Below are 21,666 nucleotides of genomic sequence, written 5' to 3'. Positions count from 1 at the left end.
GATGCTATAAAAATCTAGTTCAGTTTATTGTGCCTTCATCACTCACAATCTAACCAAAGCTGCATTGGAAAGAATCACAAGATGGAAATTTCTTGCACTTAGCTAAATAATTTTTTTATTTCACACTCTTCTTAGAGTAAATGACAGCCGTTGTAATGTAACTGGACAAAGACACTTTGACAAAGGGATCTTGTGTTTTCCAGCATTTCACAAAACCAGTTGAGCTGGGAATTCGGTTTTCACTAACACTGTAAAGAAGTTGGCAGTGATGCGGGTAACGTAGGCACAGTGCTCTAAAGATTTAACACAGTATCAAGGCTAGATTAGGATCCCTGGATTCTTTCCTTAGGACCCAATCTACAAAAACTCTTCAATATAAATCACAAATAATTTACAAAATGAAAAAAAAAAAAAAAAACTTAGCCCCGATGTTAACCACAGTATTTCTGAATTGGAGAGTGACAATTTTGATTAATAAAATCTTCACATTTAAACTCAGAAGCGACCTTCATTTTAAGCTGAGGTAAAATAGCAAAACTACTCAAAACAAAATTTCTGAGACAGCAGGAGCACTGACAAGGCAGAGGCCAGTGTCAGCACCACTAGCTCAACTGTTCCTGCCCATGGTTTCCTCTAATCTTCTCTAACAGGAGATGGGTGTGTGCCGCTCATAACAGCTCCAAGAGCGCAGCAACGTTTATGGTATAGCTGTGAACACACGCTTGCATTATCATCCAAACACACTGGGCATGACTCCCAGCACTACAAAATACAACACATTAGTAGGGGTAATCTATATTTTGAAAGACTGAATACATAAGATGAATATTCAGAACATTGTGCTTGTGGCTAATTTTAGAAGCACACATGCATATACGCATCTTTAGCTGATCATTATTCAACTACAAAGCTACCCAAAGAGTTGTGTGTACTGTTAACAGTGGACAAGATGTCGCCATTCCTGCACACGTAAGGGAAGCTGATTACGCTTATTGTCCAGAACCCTGATAATGTATGCAACTTCTTGACAACCTTAATGTCTTGTCCTCTTTGCTCTTGTTTCGTTTTTATAAGCACCAAGTCTTAAAGACAAATTATGAAATCATTTCCTCCTTTATGAATTTTGCAGAAGACAGAAGCGATGTCATTTCACATGAACGTAGCAAACCGATTTTCTAGTGAGATCACTGCAACAAAGACACGGCAGCACATGACTGACAATTACATAGGGAACTACAAGTGCTATCTATTCAGTTACAAAATAGCGCTTTATCAAAAATATGTTCAGGTGTTCACACTCATTTACATGTGAAGGTTGTAATGAAGTCACAGCTGATGTAAAGACAAAAATAACAAGAGTATGTTATGTTCTTCAAAGGTGTGTGACTCCACTAGATATTCGGGGTTAGGACTTTCCAACAACTCATATTTTGGCGCTTCTGAATGTGACATATAAAGAAATAACCAAAATAAATAAATAAATAAAAAAGAAATAATCAGCCTCCCTAAAGTCTGTTGACTTTACTATAAACAAGGCCCAAGGCTGCCACAAGGCTCAGAGGAAACAAGAGCCTTACAGTGCTCTTGCAACAATGCTGTTAAATGACTGACTTACCATTTGGCACAGCTCCTAAAGCTTCTTCAGTCGGTACAGGAATAGCTTAGCTCATGGCAGGAGTCTCGGGCCTCGAGATGGTTACAACACAGGGGTAGAGAAAAATAAAAGGAGTAAGAAGGAAGAGGGTGAATAAGCCCATGCGGGTATTCAGCTGGCATATGGGTAACGGCCTGTTGTCCGACAGATTCCCCACACAGGCTGGTATTTCTGAGTCCTGGAGCATGGATAATCAGATCCAACTGTGGCTCCACAATCCAAACAAGACTCTCCAGTCTCCATTCCTCACCGGTGTGACTAGGACTTAAACTCTAACAGGAGAGCAGGTGTATCCCTTAATAGTGATTTCTTCCCGCTGACAAACAACCTGAGCGTGGGCACTGTCCCCACTCCGCTCTTACATCATCTGAATTTTCTTTGTTTTTAATTCCTCAGGAGACAGCAAGCAAGGTTGGGATCACTTAAGGTTAAGGCTTTCATGGGATATGACTCTTCTGCATATACACGGCATGTCTACTATTGAAAAGGTGCCATCTTGACATTCTGGGGACTCCTTGTCCAGCTGTTTAATGTTTATAAAGTCATTACTGCAGCGAAAGTCTCGTGTGGTAAAAAGAGTTTTCCTCTGCCATCTGGTACAGCTACTTCAATCAAGACAAGAGAGAACTCCCAAGTCGAAATATTTAACCTGTGCTCAGTTTCCAGTTAACTCCAGACTGGGGCCAAGGAATTACCACTGAGGTAACTGTGAAGGTTTGCCTTCCAACAGCACTCTGAAGATCTTGGAGAAGGGGGGTAGGGGGAGAGGCTCACACGAGAGAGCAATGCCAAAGTCAGAACACTGCAAGTGAGAAATGTCCAGAACTCCTGGAAGAGACAACACTGTAACCGTCATTTATCCCTGATTAAGTTGTACAGAGATAAATTCACCAAGTCTGAATTCCAGCTCCTGCTCTGCCAACAGCTCAGAGTTACACATACCATTTGTTGTCAAAGCTGAGACATACTCTGGCAGCTCTTCCAAAACAGTGAAGACACTGAGCATTCTCAAGAATCTGACATGACCAAATCTTGATGGTATGTTCTTTAGCTGGTGGTGGCAGGTGAATACATGGGTTTAACAAATGTGTTAGAAGTACCCAGCTTCTCCACTGTCTCCTGTTATGCTTTTTCTTGTTTATAAAACTAAGAATGCCACTAGCATGCGGCAAGTTGGTAGAGAGCTTGCCAAACATACACGTGGTTCTGGGTTCAACGACCGGTAAAGCATAAATTGGGTACAAGGGTACATTCCTCTAATTCCATCCCTAGGGAGGTAGTCAGATGTTCAAGACCACCCTCAAATATGTGGTAAACTTGAGGCTGAGCTACATATATTCTGCTCTGGGAGACAGAGAAAATGAGGATAAATATTCAGGGTTAGGTGTGTGATGTTGGAACTTCATGAGATAAATGGATCCACATGTCTAGTTAACAGCAAGGCAAACAAGCAAGAAGGACACTCCTGTCCATTTCACAGAAATACCCTCATATGCTACTCTGTATAGAGGAGAATTCAATTATTCACTGAAACTGGCCATCAGTAGCTAAACCCAAACAGTGAGGAAATAACTTTTATAATTTATGTTTGCATGTAGTTACTCCAAGATGAAGAGAAAAAAACAGTACAATCCAGTCACTGAGATGCATCTAAAAATTTGTCCTCAAAAATTATATCAGGTTATTATGCCTCTCCCTCTGGATCCAGCAGCAATTTCCGGCTATCCTCTGCTCTATCTCCTTTTAACACTGAATCCCAAATAGAAATTGGTACTAGGAAACATACAGCCACCTGAGGTAAGCTAAGCAGGTGAGAAAAACATGGTAATATTTTAGAATTTAACTCTTTCTACTGCCTTTTTCGGGTTTGTATGACTATTATAAAGAACCTGTAGGAACTGTTGGCAATGGCACCAAGTCCAGCAATGGCACCGAGTCCAGCTCTGGCCCTAAACCCTCTCCACAAGCTAATAGGTAGAAAGGGGCTGACAAATACCTTACACCAGGCAAGACTCCTGCGCAGGGAGCGGTAAAGCTGTGCACAATTCAGACCTAGGTGTCTTCTGACAGCTCTTTCCTAAGAAATAGAAACATTTTCTCTTCCACTCGTGGGATATGGGGGAGGGAAGAAGGGAGGGAGGATCATGGCTTCTTTGACCTCTGACCAGGCAAACAAAAAGAACATGTTCTCATCTTAAAACCTTTTCTGAGACATCCTCTTTTGGGGAGAGAGTAGGAACTCTTTCTCACAGCTGCAGGAGCTGGTGACACAAGGCTGGGAGGATGAAGCCCCTTGCTTATATGAACAGACAACAGCGAAAGCACAGCATCTGAATGAACACGGTTTGGTAGACTGACAGCACCCCCTTCTACCTGCTGTGACCTCTACGCACCCCATAATAAATCCCTGGTGCTCGACATCTTTGAAGCATCTTACCTTGTACTTGCCTAATATCCTGCCTAAAAGTTTCTAAACAGCTTTCTTATACCTTTCTATGATACGTACAACTCTTCCTCACACTTTGGAGAAATAAAATTACATACAAGAAAGTTCAGATTCTCCAAAGGCACACAGTCATCTACCGTCATAGACAGAGTTCGCACAGAAGAGTAAGGGAGGCAACAGCAAGAGCACTCTGTCCGCGTGTGGGCAATGGCGCCGTGATTATCTCCCCATACAAACTCTTCACTCCCAGCTCCACATTTAAACCATGTAGTGTTGCTATGAGAACTCAGACATGAAACAGCTGCTTTGGGAACATTTTCCACAGTACTGCGTCATTAACAAATGGTTTCTAATGAGCCTCAACTGCACACAGTTCGTAACAACAATGTATTTATTACTCCCACTCAGTGGTTCCCGGGGGCTTTGATGTTAGGTCATACATAATCCTAGAAATTCCAGGAATCTTCTTTATCTCAGTGACCATCTTTAGCACGACCTGTTTACAAAACAAAGATTACAAGAAAGAATGAGAATCCACCGTTTATTCAACAATCCTTAAGGGCTTATACTTGCCCCTTAAAATTAAAACATGAACTATTTTGGCCATTTTTCTTTACATAAGACAGATGGCTCTGATTAAACTTAGATAATATCTCTCTGTAGGTACAGCGACTTAAAGTCAGTACTCCTCAAAGTGTTTGGCACTGCAATAGCATCCAAACGTGTCGCTTTATGTGTTAATACTTCATAAATTATGAGTTCAACTGTTCCCCTGCTACTGTGTAAATAACTCCTTTGGAACACTTTGGTGGAAAGACGAGTGGTGAAAACATGGAGTTGTAGGGTCCGATTGCTACAGTGTTTTCCTAGCATGCACAAGACTCTGGGTTCAATGCCCAGCAAGGTGGTACATGCCTGGAATCCCAGTGCTTAGGAGGCAAAGGCAGGAGAATCAGAAATTCAAGATCATCCTTAGCTGGAGGTTCAAGTACAGCTTAAGAAAAATAAGACTCATCTTTAAATAAAAAATATAATTGTTAATAGTATCAAATCTCATTCTTATTTCTTATAAAGCCCAACTCTTCTCCACTCCTGGATTGTCCCTTTATATGAGAACACTTTTTATAGCAGTAAACTCAGCAGGACTAGGTTACTTTCTATGTAGCCATCAGAACAAGCAGACATCTGGAAGTTATATTAAAGTCCCTATCAGCTACACTGTACTAAATACTAAGTGGAGACAGGAAGGATGAGAGCATCTATCACAGCCTATTTTGCACCACTGTACTATGTAACAAGTGAGGCACTGATGTGTGCATTAGAAAAGGAACACAAATTACCTCTACGGGAATCTCATTGCCAGGTGTAGCAGGCACACCAGTCATGAAGTCACTGGTAATAAAGGTCCGAATAACCACAGATCTCTGGCATGAGGGCTGCTTCTGAAGTGGATCTCGATCGAAATGTAATGGGGTCAAAATCACTGGCATCTGGCTGATCTTCCCAGCATACCCTAGAGAAAGAAACATGTAGTGCTTATCATCCCCACACTATGGAAAAATACTCTAACCTAACTCAAGGAAACCCTACAAAGCATCTCCATCATCTCTCCGTCTTCCTCTCCCCTACAAAGCATCTCCATCATCTCTCCGTCTTTCTCTCCCCTACAAAGCATCTCCATCATCTCTCCGTCTTTCTCTTCCCTACAAAGTGTCTCCAGCATCCCTCCGTCATTCTCTCCCCCACAAAGCATCTCCATCATCTCCCCGTCTTTCTCTTCCCTACAAAGCATCTCCATCATCTCTCCGTCTTTCTCTCCCCTACAAAGCATCTCCATCATCTCTCCGTCTTTCTCTCCCCTACAAAGCATCTCCATCATCTCTCCGTCTTTCTCTCCCCTACAAAGTGTCTCCAGCATCCCTCCGTCTTTCTCTTCCCTACAAAGCGTCTCCATCATCTCCCCGTCTTTCTCTTCCCTACAAAGCGTCTCCAGCATCTCCCCGTCTTTCTCTTCCCTACAAAGCGTCTCCAGCATCTCCCCCTCTTTCTCCACCACTTACACACACTGGGACACTCATCACACACTTAATCAAATACTCCATAGTATTGAAAGTGGATATAGCAGAATTTTATGTAGGTGTGGTAGGTCACATATGTACTCTAAGCTCATGGGAGGTTGAGACACAAGACCTCCAATGTCAGAGCTATATACTGAGTCAATGTCAAACTACATACTGAGAGCTCATCACAAAAAATAAATAAGAAGCCGGGCAGTGGTGGCACACGCCTTTAATCCAGGCACTCAGGAGGAAGAGACAGGATCTCTGTGAGTTCAAGGCAAGCCTGGTCTAGAAGAGCTAGTTCCAGGACAGCCAGGACTATTACACAGAGAAACCCTGTCTCGGGGGAAAAAAAAAAAAAAGTGAGACATACATTAAGGGAGAGTCCATTTTTGTTATTTCAGGTAGTCCTGCATTCTATACTGTAAACGCCAATTTAGTTAACACTAGCCCACTCTTCCCAGGGGAAATATAAGGCTTAGTTCCTATAAACCTCTGATCAAATTTTACTCTCTGCAAATCCAAGATTTAAGTGTCTTTCTGTTTAAAGACATCTATCTAATTTAAGATGTGTAAAGACCATCAACACTGAACTGGCCCCTGCCTTGACTTCACCTTCAGATGCGGCACACCACAGCTTTCTTGTGTCCAGGCCCAGCTAGCTCTTCGGTGACACACATTTGCTATTTTTCAATAGCAAAAGCATCAACCACAAAAACCCTGAAAATGTTCAAAGCAGAGCAGCAAGTGGACAATGACAAGAACGCTGTCTGCAAGCTGTGACACGAGGACAGCTGCGTGGGCCACCTCCACACCTGCAACACCTGCAACACAAGCATGGTGCGCTCACCTTTGCTGCTCTAGGTGCCTGGAAATGGCCACAAAGATAAATTCATTTTATTTGAAAGGCAATATTATAGAACCTCCCATAATTGAAAAGCAAGAGCTACATCCTACTGCTAGTAACATCTAAAAACCTTAAATTGCAGTGTACAGTGATAAACAGAAAGAGCTACTTACCAGACTCCCTGAGAATGTTATGGGCCGCAAAATCAGCTTGGCGTAAAGTACTGAGCACCCCCGTTGTCAAGAAAGTGGGAGTGACATCTGTAGGAGGTTCTTTAACTGGTGGGCCAAAGATATAGACAACTCTAGATGGAAACACACCAGAGAAAACACGCCACTGTCAGAGATTGTGCTTGGGAATTGGTTCACCTCAGAGAAGTTCAATGTGGCATGTTCCTATGGATGTGGATGTCTGGCTTTCCCAGCTCTCTCCTTAACACACCCTTCCAGGTTGACACTACAAGGAAAGCTTCAAGTTTCTGTAGCAAACTAAAGACAAAAGAAGTCTCAAGCAACTCTTGTTGGTGAAGCAAATATGAAAAAAAAAAAAACTGGAAAGAAACAGCTATGAAATAATATTTAATCAGCATTTCTGGCTCTAAACTGAGGCTTTGGTAAGAAGTGGTAAATATCCTTTATTTGATATTATATACAAATCACACTTAACTGCCTTTCTGTAAGAGGAAGCACTTCAGGGGATTCGAATTAAATTGACACAGTTAAGAGTAACACAGATGGATGATACCCCTCGTATTAACCATTTTCTGTGATAGGCTAATGATCACAAATGAAGACACAGGGGAGTCCTGCTAGATTTGAAGACTTCCCTAGGGGTTAGGAAGCATATTGACATAACCCATGACATAATCTCTGTGTTTGCATCCTCTCTCTGTGTTAAGGCCAGTCTTATCTTGCAAAGAGAAACAATGACAGTATTTATGGAAATAGGATTGCTACTTTGAGAGATCACATTCACTTTACTGTAAATCAATTTTACTTCAATCTGGACTGTCAAATAAAACTTTCTATAAACTTTTCATGATCTGAGTTCTGGTGTATAACATGTATTATGGTAAACATTAAATGACATGCATTATTTGTTTTGTAATAAACAGGCAGTGGCTAATACTCATTAGTAGTCTTTTTAAAGATAAGTAGTTAAACCTGCACTTTCACCTCCTGAACTCCAGCAGTGACTATTCCTGGTCCAAGAATACACTACTGCGATTCTCAAAATCTTCCATCTGTGTAAGAGAATCCTGTGGCCTGACATGTCTTCCTAACCAAACACAACATGGAGATTCAACCTAGTCTTATGCTTCCATCCCTTTCCACAGTGTAGCACTGGGCACAATTCTAAACAAAAAATTTTCTTACCTTTCTCAACATTATCCAATTTTAATTCGTTTTCCAATAGCCAATACCACAAACATTACTGGTTAGAGCTATATATACCTCGTTCTCTAGTGCAAGGATACACCAATCTGCTACTGTCTTTGGTATGTTTCTAATACTATGATAAAATACCATAACTAATGGTAATTTATTTCTTATACTTCTAGACAACATTCCATTATCAAAAGAAGGGAGGGCAGGAACTCAAGCAGAGATGAAACCTGGAGTCCAGTAAGTGATGCAGAGGTCACAGAAGAATACTACTTACTGGCTTGCTCCTTATGGCTTGCTCAGTCTGCTTTCTTAGAGTGCCCAGGACTAGCAGCCCAGAGGTGGCCCCCCCAATGGGCTGGGCCCTACCACATCAATCACTAATTAAGAAAAATCAATACAGACTTGCCTACAGGTCAGTCATATGGAGGCAAGTTCTCAGTTGAGGGTCACTCTTCCTAAATGACAATAGTTTGTGTCAAGTTGATATAAAACTAGCCAACATAACTGTCTTTAAAAAGAATTATTGGTTTTTTCAGATGCATATGTGCCATATCATGTGTGGAAGTCAGATGACAACCTGTCAAAGTTCCTTCTCTCCTTTTACACCATGAGGGTCCCAGGGATCAAACTCAGGGCATCAGGCTTAGTGACAAGTACCTTTTCCCACTGAGCCATCTAGTCAGTGCCCGAAATTGTTTATTCTTTAAATGTTTTTCTTAAAGAAGCAAAATAATTATATTGTGATTAAGGACCAAAATACAGAATAATAAATATTTCCCTAACTATAACCAAAGCATAAGAAAACGACAAGTTGTCCAAAGAACTTAATCACAAACAGCTGTGACTACAGTATCATCCTCTCTCATCTACTATCTTAGTCTCTCATTAGCCAAAAACCTTAAAATATAGATATTCTCCTTATACTTCATCCACACACACCCATCTCCCCTGCCATCTGCACGATGTACCTGTTAATGTTATGACACATTCGGGGGATAAGTTTGGCAAGGAAAATAAGGGATTCCCAGTCAGGTTCATCTTTACTGGAAATTCCACACACATAACTGTAGGAACGACAGTCACCCTGAAAAAAAAAATGGAATCAATTTTCAGTAGTTAAGTCAAAAGATGGGTTGAAAAATATTTTCTACAAAGATACTATTAGTAGTAATTTCTCTTTTGTTTTTTAAAACGTATCTGAAAAGTATATTCTAGATATTTGTCGAGTAATACGAGTAAGTTTCAAATTAAAACATCCTTTATTAAAACCCAAGTGGGCTGCAAACTCATCCTATGAAAGTGGCTATAGGTACAGGTAAGAGCTTTCTGAAAAAGACTTCAACGCATGAGCAATAATCCCCAAGAACTGAGAGATAGGGCTGCATTAAAACTAAAACAAGAAGTGTGAATAAACAGCTTATGGAATGGGATAGATCCTTTTTTCTTTTTTGAATTTTTCAAGACTGGGTTTCTCTGTAGCTTTGGAGCCTATTCTAGAACTAGCTCTTGTAGACCAGGCTGGCCCCAAACTCTCAGAAATCTGCCTACCTCCTCCTTCCGCATGCTAGGATTAAAGGCATGCACTACCACCACCAAGCCAAGAAGCTTTTTTTTTTATGTACTTATGTTTTCACAAGGACAGTTTATTTTGGCATCTAGGAAAAAATTAGGCCTATACTAGAATAATTATGACTTTTACCTGGGCCTGTAAGGTTAAACAATAAAACTGAATAGCTAACAGCTAAGGCAACTAAACTTTGTTAAGAACATTAGAGGACCCTGAGTAAAGTTTATTTCTTTTTTCTGAGAGGGGGATGCTAAAGTAATCTTACGCTGTAGCCCAGGCCAAGTTCAAATTCGTGGCGATTTCCCCACCTCAGCTTCTCAGCTGCAAGAATGTCAGCTTTAGTCATCATGCCCAGAACGACTGGAGAGATGACTCAGCGAGTGAAGAGTGCTGGCTGCTACTGCACAGAACCCAAATTAAATTCCAACAGCCATTTGTAACTCCAGTTCCAGGGGGATCCACCTCCCTCTACTGGCCTATACAGATACTGCATTCATGTGGTACAAACATAACAGGCAAGCAAAACACCCATTCATACAAAGTAGCATTTTTTTTAAAGAAATCAGTCATCAAGCAAATGCCTCAAATGAATATTTATCTTAACAATTAAAAACTTCCTTAAAAAAAACCCGCTCTCCCCATAGCTCTGCTCTCAGAGCCACACGCAATGAAGCTCCGACCCAGGATGGGCATAGGCTAGACTCTTCCATGGTAAGCGCATTTTGGGGTGCTTACACACATTATTAGAAATGGGCTAGTCCAGGTGCGAGAGTTAGCCGAGAAGAGGCTAGATATAATGGGCAAGCAGTGTTTAAATGAAAAAAAAAAACATAATGGGGAACTATTTCAACTCAGTTCCCTATCTAGCAGGAGCTGCAAATACTTAAGTTTCTTGAGGGACTCTCCTAAGAGTTTAATTTCTCACCTATCCATCTGATGTCTTCTTGCAGCTGAAAAGGCTTCTCAAGCCACAGTATATCTTGTAAGTGTACAAAGTGTACAGACAAATAAGAACCTGACCTTTTCATCTTGTTTCTCAAAGAAATAAACTAGCCAAGCGTGAAGTAAATGGTTCTCTGAAAGTTTTACTTTTGACTACAGGTAAAACGAAACAACGACAAACAAACAAACAAACATCCATTCAGTACTTAAAAGCTCATCTGCTCCATAACCACTTATAAATTGTTTTTATCTTTTAAACTTGGAATATAATTTCACATTTGAATTCCCAAAGGAATTCCAAATTGAACTTTGTGAAAGCAAGCAACAGGACATTCCACGGCGGGGAGCCCCCTCCCCGAACTCACCTGCACACCCACAGTTTTAATTGGCAGCAGGAAAGCATTCAGTGAATGCTGACTTGTAATCTGCATGAGCTTCTCCTGGTCCTCTTCTGTCGTGCAGGCCTTTACTCTCTGTAATAGTGTATGGGGCTGGGAAAACCAAACAGACATGCTTTTCGTGTTGTAAGAAATAAGACCTCCACAATCTTATGTTCTTGTACCAATTAGTTTTTAACAGCAGATCACAGGCTATTTGCTATGTGCTACATAGTACACCAGGAATTTCTACTTTTCTATCATCTATTTTTTCTCATTTTACATTTCCCCCTTTGCTCCCTCTTGAACTGGTGATTCTCCCAGTTCATTTATTTCTCCTTTATTGGTTTGAGTTAAATCCTTAATTTCTATTTATACAGTTCCATTTAAGTATTAACATGAACACTGAAAAAGAATCAACCTTTCTATCCCTTTGGTAATACAAGCATTTTTAATGTTTTATATTTTGTCAGTTTTTAAACACTAATAAATACACTGAAGTATTTATTTTATGAAGCCCATGTTTGTGTCTATTTTACTCATTTATAACTTTATTTGCTCACCAACCCCTCTTGTACGTGGAAGATCTTCTATCTCACTGCTCTGCCTACAGCCAGTGCCTCAGCAGTGTTTCTCAAGCACAGCTACACATGCCAGTCTGATGACATGGGAAATTCTAGGGATGGGCAAGTATAGACTTCAAAAGATCCCTTAAGCCAGATATGGCACACACCTGGAGTCCTAGTGCTCGGGAAAATCAGGGAGAGGAACACAACTAAGTCTGATAAAAAAAAAAAAAAAAAAAAAAAACCAGCATTTATATTTAGCCTTTCTTGTTCTCTGTTTCTAGGAGATGAGGAAAGACTGAATGCAGGTAATGGACATGAGTAACAAAGGATTATAGGAAGTTAATTGTTTTTCTAGTTGTCGTGGACTTCATTTTTGATATTGGCTTAGTGGATAAAATATATTCAATACTGAAAGTGTAAAACCCAGTGTGAAGCTCCACAACCCTACAATGGCTGTTCTAATTACACAGTTAACTCACTAGGTGTACAGACGTTGGGTCTGACTAATTTCAGTGGGCGATGTTCATTATTTGCAAGGTTTTAAAATAAGGTTTATTTTAAAAAAAGAAGAATAAAAAGAACAAAATCTTATCTCCTTCAGATTACTTCAAAACACTAGGAAAAGCCACTGTGTTAAATGTCTCCAGTCAAGGGCTGTTGGTACTAAGTGCTCTTTTTATAAACGACTTTATTTGCTCTGGTTCTTAAGGCAGCTTGGCATGCACCATAGTTATCCTCTAAGCACTAAGCACCTGATTTTAGTTTTTATTCTTCTTGTATACACTACATCCCAACTGATGCTGCCTCCCTCCACCTCTCCCTGTACCCTACCACCTTCCCCCTCCTCACAGGGATTATCAACTGAAAGGAGCAGAACAGGCTCCAATACAACCAGGCACAAACCCTCATGTGAAGGCTGGACAAGCAGAAGGAAAAAGGTCCCAACAACTCTGAAGGGCAGGAGATGCAGTCTTATTTTGTCAGACAGACACAGCAGTCTTTGTGCCAAGATTTCTACAGTCACTGACTGCAAGTACGTACTGTTTTCATTTTCAAACAAATAAATTATTTTAAAATAAAAATAAGAGCAGCCATCTACTTAGTTCTTTGCATTGACTAGCTATGTCAAAATCAGTCATTACCTTCTTAACACTTGCAGAAAAATCAGCTACTATTTTCAAAATATTGTTGGTTTCAGGAAAGTCTTTACAAATATAAGGTTCTTCAGCACATATTACTCTGATTGCCAGGCCAGGACCTATAGAATAACAACTATTTAGAACATAAAATGTATAATTACAATGTAATAGAAAACTGCCACTAATGCTAAAACATAAAACCCTTTAAATAAATAAACAAAGGCATTTAATTTTAATTGACTCCTAGCACTAAATTTCAAGACTTAAGAGTGTAGTTCTTTGGTAGAGCCAATGTTTATCATGCACAATCAGTTATAACTAATAATAACTGGTTAGGATTCAATCTCAAACTAAACCAAACAAAAAAGCACAAGGCATTTAGTTTTAAGTGTTGGTATTAATTTCCTAACCTATATAGTCTCACAAAAATTTCCCCGAGATATATTTTAATTAACACTATATATGCCAATTTACTGAAAAATCTCTTTATTACGGGAATTTCCCATCATATACAAATGTAAACAAAAATAATGAACCACCTTAATTCATATGCTGTTTAAATTTTGAAGAAAATATGACGGTGAAAATATTGCTAAATGCCAAGGTGTGAGCTACCACTTGTAGTTACAAATAAGCAAGCTGTTAAATAAATGACTGACTGAATGAATGAGTGGTAGGGAGGACTGACTGTTTAGCAGTTAAGAGCACTGTTGCTCTTTAGAGGACCGCATTCAGTTCTCACATCACACATCCAGGGGCTCTGATGCCTCTTCTGGTTTCTTTGGCACCTGGCACAGCCATGGTACACACATATACATGCAGACAAAACACATGAGAACAAAATAACCCTTACAAAAAACTAAAGAATAAATAAAACACATGCAGATTCTGCTTTGCTACAACATGAAAAAAATCACTTGAGATGTCTATAAGCAAAATAAAAGCCATATTCCATTAGTTGTCCTCAGTTTCATTCCTAGTTTTAGAATAAACATCAATATCAGTTTTTAAAGCAACTAAAATGGTGTTTTCTGTACAACTTCTGGAACTGCCCTCATTACTAAGTTTTCTCACCCGTAAAACACAAAGCAAGATTATTTTCGTGTGTGAGAGGATGTGTGTCACACTACAGTACTTCCAAAATGCTTGCCCTTGTTTTTTTTTTCTTTTTGAAACTGGGTCTTTACTACATAGCCCTAGCTAGCCTACAACTTGGTATGAAAACCAAGTCATCCTTAAACTCATAGAGATCTGCCTGCCTCTACCTCCCAAGAGCTGGGATTGAGGAGTGTGCCACCATGCTCGGGTATTAGTGTGTTTATTTAACTGGGCCATTCCTCCATCACTTATTATAGAGAGCTAAACCAGGTTTGTATCCTAAACCATCTCAGAATAAAACAGATCAAGTGTCATGATGCTATCTTTAAATATCACTATTTTTTGTTACAGCAAATAACTATTTAAAACTTCCTTGGCGCCTGTGCATTAGTTACATAAAACAAACACAGTGCAAAGTGTGCTTTACAAGTGAATGAAGTAGTTCTTCTGTTCAAGCAAGATGCTGCCTAAGAAAACTTAGGGGAGGAATTGGCAGTGGCTACATGAGAGGCTGAGGTAGGAAAAATGCCTGAACCCAGGCCATCCAAGGGAACCTGGGGGCGGGGGGGGGGGTGATTTTTTTTTTCTTTTTCTTTTTTTCAAGACAGGGTTTCTCTGCAGCTCTTTTAGAGACCATATCTTTAACATGAAAGAGGGGGACACAAGTTTTAATTCTTTCTTTCCATGGAATACATGATGTATGTACACACAGTATTTATGATTTAAAAACCCTAGATCTACAACTAAGAATTATATAGAAATGTTATTAAGTATCTCTATGCTCCATCTCCTTATCTGGCAGCGTTACATGCCAGACTCCCAGGAATCATATGGCACCTACATACAAACACAGAAGAGAATGAGACATGAGTTAGCATAAGTCCAATAGGCACTGCAAAGAATTTGTTCCTGGTTGTCGCTTTCTTTCTGTCAGGTCATGGTCCCTAAAGACAAGTGGTTCAGAGAGGTCTGAACTGAACCAACAAGGTCTCCAAACGGACAAACCCAATGTGTCTGTACCTGGAAAAGGATGCCTGGAAACCAATTCCTCTGGCAGGTCAAGCTCCCTGCCTAGAATCCTCACTTCGTCTTTATGAAAATCTTTCAGAGGTTCTATTACTTTTCCCTACAAGGAGAAAAAGGGACCAGTTAGAAAATCAGACTTTATCATTTAAAGTTGTTTCTCCTTTGAGGCTTAGAAGGAATTAGATGAGTATTTTAGTGGCATTCAAGCATAAGCCTTGAAAGTCTTATAAGTAAAAACAGATTCAGAGGCTAGAGAGATGACTCACTGATACACAGACATACGTGCAGACAAAATCTGGGCAAACAAACCCACCAGCTCTCAAATACTTCTCCTATGACACAAGATGACAACTGGGAAAGTTAATGTTAGTAGTGCTTAGTTTTTCCAAATGAGCTGGGTATGGTGGTACACGCCTAATCTGTAAGTTCTAGGCCAGCCTGACCTACAACAAAAAAATGTAGCTGAAGATGACCATGCAACTCTAGATCCTCCTGCCTAGACTTCCTGAGTGGTGGTACAGGACTACACCACCACACTGTGCTATTCCAAAATTCTATACCTAGGTATCCATTAGAAAAAATTCATGTTTACAAGAATTTATAATAATATTTATAACATCATTTCTAATACTCAAAATGGGCAATGTCCACCAACTAAAAAAGGTGAACGAATAGACACAATGGAATATTTGGTTATAAAAGGGAATGAACTACATTATACCATAGATGAACCTTGAAAATATATGTTAAAATACTATCTGGGCATGGTAGACAATGTCTATAATCATGGCACTCAGGGGGGCAGAGGATGGAAGGTCACCGAAGTCAGCCTCAGCAATATAACAAATAAGAGGAAGGAGATACATGACACCATCTTTTAAAAAGCAAAGCAAGAAGCCTATCATAAAAGGCCACAAGGTGTCTAAAATGAGAAAAACTACAGAAGTAGAAATTAGTGGTTTGGGTGCATAATGGCCTTTAATCCCAGCATGTGGGAGGCAGAGGCAGGTAGATCTCTGAGTTTCAGGCCCAACTGATCTACAAAGCAAGTTCCGGGCCAGCCAGGGCTACATACAGAAACTATGTCTCTAGAAATAAGTAAACAAAACAAAAACTAGTGGACAGTGGTTGTCTAGCACTGGCAGGAGATGGGTGGGTACCACTAGACTGAAGGTGACTGCTAATGAGCACGAGATGCACCAGGCTGCTTGAGGGAAATGTAATATTAGTTTGTGGTGATGGTTAGTCAACTTTGCAAGTACTGGGAAGGAGAAAGAAAGGATGGGGAGAAGGAAAACGCTCTGAGTATATACTTTAGGGGAAGTTCTCACACGCCTTTACCTCTTCCCTTAACTTTCTGATGAGCTCCGTGTCATTGTGGTGGGTTTTGATGAGCTCAGCTTTGCCACTGGCAACAAGGGATGCACTTTCGATTAGATCAGGCCGCAAGGTGCCTTGAGCAAGGAAAACCTCCTCTGGCTTCAAATTCATTTCTCCAATTACTTCATTGGCAATCTGTTACCAACAAAAACAGAACAGAACAGTCTTCTAAGAAATGTATCTTTATTGAGTCTTTGCAAACCAACTAGGAAATCAGAACCATTAAACTACAAAAAATAAATTTCTGAAAATATGTACATTATATGTGATTCAAAAATATATGTGAATATCCCCTTCAGCACTCCCTGAAATCTGGCCTCTGGTAAACCCAATAGAAGTGTAATGCCAGCAGAAAGGTCCATTCTTAAATGCCTAAAACACCAGCTCAGCAACATGCATGCTTTTTAAACTAAAACAGTTTCTACCTATCAATAGGTACAGACATACAAATACACTCCACACACACACACACACACACACACACACACACACAAATATACATCTTAACAAACAAAATGAGCCAATTTTGTTGATATAATGATAAAAATACACAAAAATCCGCATAAAAGAGTAAACATTGCACACATTAAAAGAAAAGTACCTTAGCCAGGCAGGGTAGTGCACTCCTTTAACCCCAGTAGAGGAAGGAGGATCTCTGTGAGTTCAGCTGAGGACATCCTGGTCTACAAGGCAAGTTAAAAGAAGAAAAGAAAGGTACCTACCTTAACAAAAGTGTCACCAATGATTTTTCTTTTTTCCTCAGGACTTGTGGTCATATTTAACGTTTTGCTAATTCTTTTTCGTGGGGTCCTATCTTCATCTGAGATTGGTAGAGTAGTCGTTCCATTGTAGAAAGAATGGGCAGCATTTATCACTGGGAGAGATGGGAGAAGTATTTTAAACAATTATGTTTCTTTATACCTTAAGTATGTCAAGGCTTAGAAAGAAAACAGAGATATCCCTTTAATATGCCTTACACTGCCCATATACTCAAAAACCAGCAATAAACCAGCAGTTAGAGTTCCGGCCTAGGAATCCATTAAGAGAACTCTGTCGCATTGGATATGACATCACAGCACTGCTAATGGTGCTGGTTGCTTTGCCTCTGCTCAGTGTTCCACTAGAACAAGTCAATGCCATAGCAATACAGAGAGCCCCAAGATAGTCAAAGGCAATGGCTCCTCCACAGCAAACCAGTCCTCAGAACAGCACACTAACCAGCTTCTTCAAAACTGCTATCTGTACATTTACAATTACCTGGATATCCCTTTATCTATTATTACATAAGAGCAAGAAATCATGCTAGTTCGGTGGCAAAGTATTTGCCTACTGTGTCCAAAGCCCTGGGTATAAATCCCAGCACTGTCGAATGGGAAAGAGGTAAAGAGTAAGAAACTATGAGCACTATCTGTCAGTAGAGCATAACCAGCGATGCAGAAGCCAGCTGTTCCCATCAGGGTCCATCAAAGACCGGTAGGTCCTTCTCTTAGCCTAGCCCATTATCCTTGAGCTCCTGCCCATCAACATTCGCACCCTGTTCCCTCTAACCTCAACCACACCTGGTACCAGTGGTGCCAGTCCAAGCTCGTGCTTAGTAAGCCCTCACCTTTCTTATGGTGAGGGCTTTCTTACCTTGCTACAGGAATAGCAAGCTCTGCTTCCCATGTTTTCAAATTGTTCCTGGTTTAGGCAACGCAGAGACCCATTCCTCCTACAATTCAACATTCCCTAAGCCTCCTCCAGAACTCTGCAGCCTAAGGCAGCTTGTTTCTTCTTGGCTTCCTTCCCACTTTAGCTCCAAGACTTTGAATTCTAGTGAAACAGTCAATATTACCTAAGTTTTATATTGGACACTTCTTTTTTTTTTTTAAAGATTTATTTATTGTGTATACAATATTCTGCCTGCAAGCATGCCTTCAAGCCAGAAGAGGGCACCAGATCCTATTACAGATGGTTGTGAGCCACTATGTGGTTGCTGGGAATTGAACTCAGGACCTTTAGAAGAGCAGGCAGTACTCTTAACCACTGGGCCATCTCTCCAGCCCTCGATACTTCTTGATACTACACCTTATCTTAGAAGGCCAAGAAGCAACTGGATGTTTCTTGAAACAGAGAAAATTACACAAATGAAGTAAATGGTATTGTCAACCCTGAGTTTATAGGGGAAACTAGGCTTGAAGAAATAACCGCTGGTGTAAATTAACTTCTCATGATAAACTAATACCTTTGACCTGAATTCCAAGCTTTTTGAGGGCCTCTTCAACAGACTGGCTTTCTCGTTTTCTCATAAAGCCGTTATCAATATGCACAGCAATAACTTGATCTTGGTTCAAAGCACGATTCAGCAAAGCTGTACAAACAGTCGAATCTACACCACCACTAAGCAAAACCTGTAAATAAAATGAAGAGAAAACAATTCAAATCAGAAAAACAAACAAGAAATAAGCACTATCACTTTATATAATTAAAATGCTATATACAGTGAAGATATGTACAATAACTGAAAAAAGACTCTAAGGTGACACAACACACACATTATATAGACATCCTGTCAGTTGTCAAGGCAAAGCAATCCAGCCCTGGATTCCCACATTTCTGACCTAAGTTTGGCCATTTTGACCACCGGGTGATCAACTGCTTACCAATACTTTTGATGTGCCTACTCTCTCTTTGATCTCTCGAATGCATTCAAGTTCTCGGTTCTGCACAGTAAAAGTCCCACTGCAGCCAGCGACTTCATACAGGAAATTCTTCAGTATTATTTTCCCGTTCTCTGTAAGGCCAACTTCAGGGTGGAACTGTACACCATATAGCTTTTTAGATTCATTGGCTATACCTTCATGGAGAAAACAGTCACAGAACAATTTTATGTTGAAGATACAACAATAGTCACAATTCATTCTTCAAAATCTTTTTCTTATGTTAAATGTATATGCCTTATTCCACTTTAAATTGCAGAGAAAGAAAATGCCTAAATAAAGTCATGTTGCTATAATGTTTATAAAGCAGATTGGTGTGAGAGAATGGTCTGTATTCTGTCAATTATATTTTAAGTAAACGTTGACTGGTCAGTAGCCAGGCAGGTGGGACAACCAGACAGGAAGTAGAGGCAGGTCAATGAGAACAGGAGAATTCTAAAAAGAAGCAAGTTCTTCCCGCAATCCTGAACCCATCCACAGAAGAAGCAAGATGTGACTGCCTCGCTGAAAAAGGTACCAAGCCATGGAGCTAACGAGAATAATGGGCTGATATAAGCTATAAGAGTTAATAAGAAGCCTAAGCTAATGGGCCAATTCGTTTATAGTTAATGTTGACCTCTGTGTGATTTCTTTGGGACTTAACAGCTGCGGGAACAGGCCAGGGCAGAAACCTCGATCAACAGCAAAAAACAAAAAGAAGAAGAAGGAAAAAAAAGAGCTGTAGGACAGGGCAGAGATTTTTTTACTAGATTCTTGCTTCTCTACAATTACATCTGTCTTCTTGTCTATTTAATATAAAAAACAACTCAATCTTGGTTCTCAGTCCTACATGGCTTCCAAACACTCAGCAACCCCCAATTTCCAACATTAAAAAAAGAAAAAACCTTTCATACAAACTTTTCAGTATTTTCCAATATTTCCTTTTTGAGTTCTATTAACTACAAATACAGACTGAATAAACCTACTTAGAAATGTTTGGGTTCAGAAGTGTTTAAGATGTCATGGTGTCACAGTTTCCAAGTCTGAAACATTCCATCATGCAGGAAGATCCTTAGGCAGGAAGGTAAACAGCCCAAAACAGCTTCAGAAAGTCCCTGAAATTGTTCTTCAGATTCCTAGACTCGCCAGAGAAAGCAAAGGAAAAAAAAGCAGTCCCTCCAGTGTGACAGAAAATGAGCAGCAAAGAAGACTGCGACCAGACCAGCTCCCTGGACAGCGGGCTGGACAGATGCTCAGAACAGTTAAGGAGCTGTCACCCCGGCTGGGGTAGGCTGTGCTGGTGCAGCTGTCTGAGTCACTTCTGTTGTGTAAGCAACCTCTCACTCCTATTACTGCAGAACCCCAGTGAAACGCACAAGTTCACTAAATTGGGCATTGACGGTATCCAACTTTGGTCAGTCGTGGAGTCCCTATCTGGGGTGAATAGAAGGGCCTGTTGTGTCTCCTCAGAAACAGGTTAGTCACACACAAATATTTTGTTGTTTCCTTTCCTATAAGACCCAAGTAGAAACATAAAATTACTGATATATATCAAAGTCAAGCAGTATAAAATTACACAGTATCTTAAGTGTGCTTGCATTCTGATTGCAAACTTACAACTTGTGAACTCGAGCTATCGATCAAATAGTTTTGGATTATGGACAATTTCAGATATTCAGACTGGGGATTTTTACTGTACTGTTTCACTTTCTTGACTACAGTGCTTAACAAATCATCTGCCAAGCAACAGGTGCTGGCCTAGAGACTTTACATGGGCATCATTATCCTCATTTTAGGATTCATGTGTCAAGAAATTCGCCTCGTCTCTTAAGTATAACTAACCTATGCCTGGCAGCTTCAAGATCCAAAGCACTTTATTCTTTATCTGACATCAGAATACCACTCGGTTTATTTATTTCACTGTTTGCTGCTTCTTACTCTTCATGGCTGGCCCCGCTTCTCCTGTCCTATCTCTACATAGGAAAGCAGTCAATAGTCAGACCTTAAATGGCTTTTCCTAAACTCTTAAGTGATCCTAGTAGTGTACTCTTGGGTTCATTTGTATCCTGCCAGCCTAGGTTTTCCTCTGAAATCAACATGTCTAACTGCCTGCTAGACGCCATCTTGAGTTTCATGTGCAAACTCAAACCCCTGAATTCTTTGCCATTGGTTAATAGAAATTATACATTCTGCCCACCTATCACTCAGAAAAAAAGAAAATCCAGTATTTAAAACTTGATAGTTTTCCTTTGCTAGTCCATACTCAGTCCAGGAAATCTTTTGTCTGTCCACTCAGAGGATTGTCACAATCCAGATGTTACTATTACTAGTTCACTTCTGCCTTCCTGCTCTCCCCTGCGCACCAGCACATACGGCCTTCCTACTTCTACTCTACCAAGTCTATTTTCTACTCATGGTACCATAATCCTGAAATCACAGCATGCCAAGCCTGTATTCATAACACCGCCTACCTAGAAATAAAATTTTACAATTAC

At 40.1% G+C, this 21,666-nt stretch overlaps 1 protein-coding gene across 3 annotated transcripts in view; it reads right to left on the bottom strand.

Annotated features, from left to right (window-relative positions):
* Positions 1–4,477: 4,477 nt before the first annotated feature.
* Positions 4,478–21,666, bottom strand: part of Gmps (guanine monophosphate synthase) — a 50,219-nt gene continuing 33,030 nt past the window's right edge. For all 3 annotated transcript variants that reach the window (XM_050147526.1, XM_050147525.1, XM_050147527.1), the window contains 11 exons: positions 19,136–19,329; positions 18,718–18,883; positions 17,216–17,367; positions 16,455–16,628; positions 15,108–15,213; positions 12,993–13,108; positions 11,270–11,395; positions 9,364–9,479; positions 7,181–7,311; positions 5,441–5,613; positions 4,478–4,596 (listed from right to left, as the gene is read on the bottom strand). In XM_050147526.1, the coding sequence (XP_050003483.1) occupies positions 4,495–4,596; positions 5,441–5,613; positions 7,181–7,311; positions 9,364–9,479; positions 11,270–11,395; positions 12,993–13,108; positions 15,108–15,213; positions 16,455–16,628; positions 17,216–17,367; positions 18,718–18,883; positions 19,136–19,329 (1,556 nt within the window). In that variant the 3' untranslated portion in view covers positions 4,478–4,494. The remainder of the gene's footprint in view (positions 4,597–5,440; positions 5,614–7,180; positions 7,312–9,363; positions 9,480–11,269; positions 11,396–12,992; positions 13,109–15,107; positions 15,214–16,454; positions 16,629–17,215; positions 17,368–18,717; positions 18,884–19,135; positions 19,330–21,666) is intronic.

This window comes from Alexandromys fortis, unplaced genomic scaffold, assembly GCF_014885135.2.
Source record: "Alexandromys fortis isolate MF-2015 unplaced genomic scaffold, M_Fortis_MF-2015_v1.1 scaffold_53, whole genome shotgun sequence".
NCBI classification, from domain to species: Eukaryota; Metazoa; Chordata; class Mammalia; order Rodentia; family Cricetidae; genus Alexandromys; species Alexandromys fortis.
This window is presented reverse-complemented; position numbering and strand designations above follow the sequence as displayed.